Genomic DNA, 6,691 nt, shown 5'->3' on the forward strand with positions numbered 1-6,691 from the left:
ATTCTTAAAGGCTAATTTGATGTTCGCACTCCATTTTATTCACTGTCCTTATAGAAGAATAGGGTACAAAGCTTTTGTGTTTGTGATACAGTATCGAAACTAAAGAATTTGGCTTGCTATTTATTCAACAAAATAAAGATTGTTTGGCTTCTTTTTATTTTGAGGGTGACACGAAGAAAAGTTTCATTTGACATCTTTTTCATTTTGTGGTTCATTTCCCTTTTGCAAATTTTTGGAATACTACATACATGTTGTTAGGGGTCAGGCTAACGCATACGGTGAACAACAACAACAGTTGAGATTGAAGGGTCATGAAAGTTCAAGAGTAGTAGGATGAGGATGAGATTGTCTGGTGTCGGGCATCTATGACTCTGCCGAGATGAGGGTTTCACATGATTCTTCTTCTTTGGAACAAGATCGCCTACTCTCCCCTTTTTAATCAGATCCTCACCTCAATTGCTTTCTTGTATGAACAAATCTTCAAAACATATTCCACTCCCTAGAATGGAATTGTCATTCCACAAAATGACCATTCCCACTCAAATTATACATCGAAACAAGGAATTGAGTTAAATTTGGAATGACAATTTCAGTTCAGGTCTTATTCCTTCTTACCAAATACATAATAGATGTGAGAAGGTGAATCACACAAAACTAAGAAATTGCTTGGTATTTTACAACTGAAAAGAGACGATATGTGAAAAGAAGAGTACAAAAGGTGGCAGCCAGTTATAATGAGTCCGTAATCCATAAATACATTTTAAAAAAAATGATCTATGACCAATCAAAATATAAAGCTACACAACAAGCAAAAAAAAAAAAATATTTGTGTTCCCCACAGACAATAGAGTTAAGAGAAGGTATCATGCACTTTCCAGCATATGATGCAAATTAGGAATTCTCCGTCTAAACAATGGTTCAAGCCGAAAAGAAGGGACATCAGTCATCCATTTTTTAGCATCATACATATCATTCCATGCCTGAACTATCTCATCAATCTTGAAGGCCAGACCTGGAAACCAAAAAGCAATTCATTAACTTTAACTTTAACCATAGCGTCGAAAGCATGTAAAAAGGGCACCTAGATGACATTTTTAAGTGCCTGAAGAGTATTTTTAGCTCACAATAATGCACATGTATTTTGTCAAAGTTCATTGAGGTTTCTTTAAATTTAAATGGTTAGATATGCATCAGAACTGAGACCCAAACTTTAACAAATTCAATCTTGTATGTGTTAGATTCCAGCCAATAAAATTCGATAAGCCCACCCGTACATGTCGGGATAGCAGAAGTACAAATATGCAAATTGGATCCTTTGCTGACAGATTAACCTTTTGGAATAAGTGATTAGTCAAACAACTTTAGCAACATCTAGATGAATGAATTGCAGCGAACTTGGTCAGAGCTGAAAAGCAGATAATAGAGTGCAAACTGACATTAGAAAACCCTTTTAAACATGTAGCCCCATCATATGATAAAAAGAAATAAAATTGGTTAAAATTGGATGAGTATGTTTAAAGATGATCAATGAGCTACATATTTTGACATGCTAAATTGATTAGATTTAACTAGGAAGCTAACCTAAATAGTTGGAACTACCACAACCTTCCAAATAAATTTAAAATACTGTGTCTCAAGAGAAAAACAAAGGATGTTACGCATTATGTGAAGAAAATATAGATAAAATAAGTATGAATCAGCAACCCAAGCTCGAGGCAGTTTGCATAAATGGGCTTCCTTTGTGGAATGATAGAATATTATATTGTAAAAGGTATTTTATGTTTAATGTACTTGATTAAGGAAAATGAAAAGCATGCATGAAGTTGACATGAACAGAATTTTACCTTCTTGAGCAGTATTGTTGGCATAGTGGTTTTTAACAGTAACAGTGATATCACTGGAGGGAATTCCTGCAAGTTCAAATTTTTCCACCGCTGACATGAGATATTCTTCCCAAGTAGGAAGTCTCATTTTGAATTCCACAACAGATCGCTCATAGAGGATAGTACCCCATAGTATGTTTATCTGAGATCTTATCTTAGAAGTATGGTCCTTTGCTTCATCCACTGAGAGCTCTTTGAAATAGCCATCCAGGCCCATCGTCTCCAAGAGGCTTTTTCCTTGGTCCACTGATTGCTGTTCTTTCATCTTCTCCCACATTATCACACCCTTCTCCATGTTATCCTCAGCATCATTGAATAAACCAAATATTTCTGCTGAAGGCCAATTGTCTGGTTCAATGTTGCTTCCAATCGAATAATACCAAGAAAGCCTTGCTTGCTCAAATTGTTGCTGAGCAAGTGCAATAAGACCTTCATAGAAGTCAGGTTTGATTTTTAAGGATTCTTCATATCGGTTTCCTGCCTTAGTATATTCAGACTTTGCCCACTTGTATGCATCTTTGACCCTTTCTAGCATTGATTCCTTGGAGGCATTTTCTGACAAGAACAACCTTTTCCTTGCTCGACATATATGAACATTTCCCCAATTGAACAAGGCAAGTGCAACCATTTCCTGAAATTTCCCCTCAGCAATTTTAAAAATTCCTTGTGCTTCTTCAGTGGTGACAGTATCTTCTATTGCTTCATGATACATTTTCATACCAAGCTCGTGAAGATTGAGATATGCATCAGAACTAAGACCTAGTTGATTCTTAAACAAGTGAGCAAATTGCACAATCCAGTCATCAATATAACGAGGCAAGGTTTTCGCTTCCTCGTTCTTGATGCTTCCATTTTCTGAAATATTATGATTCCTTCCATAACCTTTCAAAGAAGAACTAGAATCAGCATCCTCCAGCCAAGGCTCATGCTCAGGACTAACTTCTGTCAGATACAGCTTTACTGAACCCTGAGGGTCTGCAGATTCTTCAGCCCACCTTAGCTCTTCAGAAGCTGTGATTGTCACCAAGTCACCCTCCTTGTCCTTGTACTTGATAAGGACGGCCTTCAGATTTGGAAACTTTTTACCTACAGTCTCTCTCAGATGCAACAAACTACAATTAGTAGGTATTTGGACCCATCTTATGTCATCCCCAAACACTAACTTCACTCCTTTCAGAGGTTCTTCCTGCATTTCAGTGTGCTTCATTTCCTCAGATGCCTTCTGTGCTTTTCGACTCTTCTTCCTATTCTTCTTTGAACTAACTACTGCAACATCTGGAGGTGAAAGAACTGCATTACCATCCAACATGGTACCGTTTGTCTCTATTGCTTTCTTTACCCTCTGAGATAAGCCCAATGCAATCTGGTTATTTGGCTCCCAACTCAAAGCAAGCTCAATATCTTTACATGCTAATTCCAATTGATTCAAGGCCTCATGGCACCTAGCCTTTCTAAGTAGTGCTTTGGTGTGCTTTGGTGATGTCTCGAGAGCTAGATTGCACTCCATAATTGCTCGGGGATAGTCCGCCAGGATCAACTGCATATAACAAGCAGCCTTGTTATAGTGGAGGTACACTTCGTCGGTATGGTTTTTTGGAAGCAGCTTAATAGCATTTTCATACTTGACTAGAGCTCCTTCATAGTCCCTTGCATGGAACAATTTGTTGCCCTCCTCTTTCAGATCTTTCGCCATATCCACAAAGACTGCATTATCTTCATGGAAGACTCTAGGACTCAGCTCCCTGGATTTGTTATGTTTCGATTTGGGATCAATAGTTTTACTTCCTGAATTCTTGGTTTTCTTTGCAGTAGGCTTACCCATTTCCACTTATAAAGTAGAATCTTTTCTTCTTTTCTAAGGAAGAGGAAAGAAAACTTATGCTTTGAAGTGGATTTCTCCTTGCGCTTTGTAAACTCAGGAGAAAGGAGAGGGTTCTAAATAATCAAGGAGCTACAGAATCCCAATCCTGCGGCAAAGATTCCACCTTTCCTTCTCTAATCAACCAAAACGACCATCAATTGCATATGGAGAGAAGATTTACCGGAAGCGCCTTAGGAATCAATAAAATATATACCTGCAGCACCTAAAAGCTTCACAGAAATTTCAGAAAAGGGAACAAGGCGAAAACTTTATCCCCGCGAAGGCTCGATTCAGGGACCCTCTTCCTCCTCCACGAAGATCGAGTCTGCACCAATGAAGAATGAATCCCAGGCTAATTTGAGTCGAATCCTTCAAGTCGAAGTATCGTCAAGAGGAAGAATACTTGGAGAAGAAGAAAGGGAAGGGTCGGTTTCTTCGCAAGCGCAACGCGATTGCGTGGTGTCGGGGGAACGAATCGAGGCGGACGGTGGTTGCCAAGATCCGTGGGGGGCGTCGGCTGCGAGGAAATGCAGAAGAAGCACCAAGTGGAACAAAATGAAGGAGAGGGACCGTTCGCCCTATTGTTTAATGGCACGCGTCTGTTGTGTTTCGTGAGTTGTTCTGCTATTGGAGGAAGAATTTTTATAAATTTACGGGCTGGTCAGGTTGACTATTCCAATGTGTACTTGGACCGACCAAACCTCATCATAGCCTTCTAATTATTATTGTAAAGTGCTCGAGGTGATAAAATATTTAAAGAAATAATAAAAAATTTAAATTTAAATGGGATAATTTTTTTAAAATCGGGTTTTAGAGTCGGCTATAATAAAAATAAATTATTATTGTAATATATATTTAGGTGGTTAGTAGATAAAATGCAAGTAAAATGGTATATAATAACTAGGAGGGCAAATGAACAAAATCGTTTGTGAACTATTCGAAGTTCGATTCAATAAAAGTTCATTTGAGATCGTTTAATGAGTCTCGTTAAGATAAATAAATCAAGTTCAAATTTCACAATACTCGATTCGTTAGCTCGTGAACACGTTTGTTAAGCTCATGAATCAATTTTTAAATAATAATAATAATAATTTTGATATTGAATTTATAGATTTTACCCTCTACTTATGAAAAATATAGATAAATATATTAAATTTATTTATTAAAATAAAATTATAAATTTTAATAAGAATACTATAATTTTATCTAAATATATAATTTAGTTGTTAATGAATATTTAAATTTATAATTTATATTTATTAGCTCGTTTATGCTCGATAAAAGCTCGAACAAGATCGTGAATCATGCATATATTCAGTAAATAAAGCTCGAACTCGGCTCGATTATAAACGAGTCAAGCTCAAACATTCAAGAGTTCGGCTCGGCTCGATTACACCTCTAACAATAACACCCCATTATGATGGCTAACCAAACTTTTTATTTTTTAGTTTTTATCGTTTGATAGGTATATTTATAATAATTTTAAATTATCTAATTAGAATATTTATTGATCTGTTAAGTAAATGATCATATCTTCTTAAAAATATCTCTAAGAGTTTTTCCTTAATATGTAGAACACTCATTTTCTCTCTAATATTTTTATTTTTTATCATTTTCATCCTTATATATCCGCATATCCACCTTAACATCCTTATCTTTACAACTCATTTTTTTATTCATGTGCTTGAGTTATAACCGAACATTTAATTCCATGTAACATAACAAGTCTAACCACTGTTTTATAAAATTTACCTTTAAGTTTTAAATGTACTTTACGATCACAAAGAACACCTGACACTCAATCCTTTCATATTTTTATGAAAATAATCTTAAATATTTAAGACTCTCAATTATCTTAACAAGTATATCATTACGTTTAATATTGTTAAACTTAAATTTCATATATTCTATTTTTACTCAACTGTCTAAAATCTTTCACTTTTAGTATTTCCCACCATAATTCAAATTTAGTATTTACTCCTTTACATATTTCTACCCCCGTTCTAAGCTTAGATCAATACCTACTGGTACTGGTTCCATCAATTTCATTTCCTCGGCCCTGAGCAATCTAAACTTTTTGAGATCAAGAAAACAATTTGGTGCTAAAATAACCCTTGGGTAAGGATGTTTTGGTAAGGACATCAAGAATATACGGCCGAGGTTTAATAAAGAAAATTCAGTGATCGGAGGACTCCTCCTCCCTCGCCTTTACTTCAAACTCCTAAGAATCATTCCTATTCCTTCGAGCAAAATAATATTATCTATAAATAACATACACAATGACATTGTATCATGATTAATGTAAAAAGATAAAAACTCAGAGATGATCTTTAATATAACCCTATATTTATAGAAAACACTTCGGATAATCCATATGAAATTTTCGCTCTTGTCACTATAATATCCTCATACATATTTTAAATTAATTAATTCAAAATAATACCTCATTTTTCACTCTTGCTACTGTATTTATAAGAGACGCGTATGATAACATCTCTCATTTCTATATATAATAATAAAAATAATACCATTGGTAAATACGTTCATCAACATGATACACATTTGGTCTACTTGACATGTCTAGCATATCTGACTGAGTTCATTCATAGATTGGCTTGATTCGCTTAACTAGTTGCTTAGTTGGACTTAATCAATTTGTCCACCTTAATTTCAATCTCAATCGACCCAATTGGTTTACCTCATCCGCCTAGCTTAACTCATCTGGTCCAACTTGCTTGCCAGATACACCCAACCAGTTAGTAATCCAACAAACTTGGTTGGCTTGCCCCATCCAACAATAGAGATGACACCCAACTTCTATTAACCCAATTCACAACTTTATTGAAAACAAAAAATTACAATGATAAAACATTAACACATTGTCCTACTTAACCAGACCTGCTTGGCCTCCCAAATCGCTCTTGCATTTCTGCACACGCTGTAGACA

At 35.6% G+C, this 6,691-nt stretch overlaps 1 protein-coding gene across 4 annotated transcripts; it reads right to left on the minus strand.

Moving 5' to 3' along the window:
* Positions 1-632: 632 nt before the first annotated feature.
* LOC121988383 (protein PHOX1-like) lies at positions 633-4,279 on the minus strand. 4 transcript variants are annotated; one of them, XM_042541765.1, is made up of 3 exons: positions 3,959-4,279; positions 1,845-3,878; positions 633-1,012 (listed from the first exon to the last, which is right to left on the minus strand). In XM_042541765.1, exons 2-3 carry the CDS (start codon positions 3,703-3,705, stop codon positions 864-866), a joined length of 2,010 nt encoding a protein of 669 aa, XP_042397699.1. In that variant the 5' UTR covers positions 3,706-3,878; positions 3,959-4,279; the 3' UTR covers positions 633-863. The 4 variants fall into 4 exon arrangements, with proteins under 4 accessions (XP_042397699.1, XP_042397700.1, XP_042397701.1 ...); XM_042541766.1 differs by having other exon boundaries at positions 1,845-3,625; positions 3,702-4,279; XM_042541767.1 differs by lacking the exon at positions 3,959-4,279 and having other exon boundaries at positions 1,845-3,420; positions 3,506-3,646.
* Between the last annotated feature and the right edge of the window lie 2,412 nt (positions 4,280-6,691).

Source organism: Zingiber officinale, chromosome 6B, assembly GCF_018446385.1.
Source record: "Zingiber officinale cultivar Zhangliang chromosome 6B, Zo_v1.1, whole genome shotgun sequence".
Lineage (NCBI taxonomy): Eukaryota > Viridiplantae > Streptophyta > Magnoliopsida > Zingiberales > Zingiberaceae > Zingiber > Zingiber officinale.

Bases quoted from the DNA above. Each gene is read 5' to 3' on its own strand.
- LOC121988383 (XM_042541765.1), bottom strand. From the start codon at position 3,705: ATGGGTAAGCCTACTGCAAAGAAAACCAAGAATTCAGGAAGTAAAACT. The intron at 1,013-1,844 runs GTAAAATTCTGT...TTTGGTTTCCAG, and splicing joins CAACAATACTGCTCAAGAAG to GTCTGGCCTTCAAGATTGAT.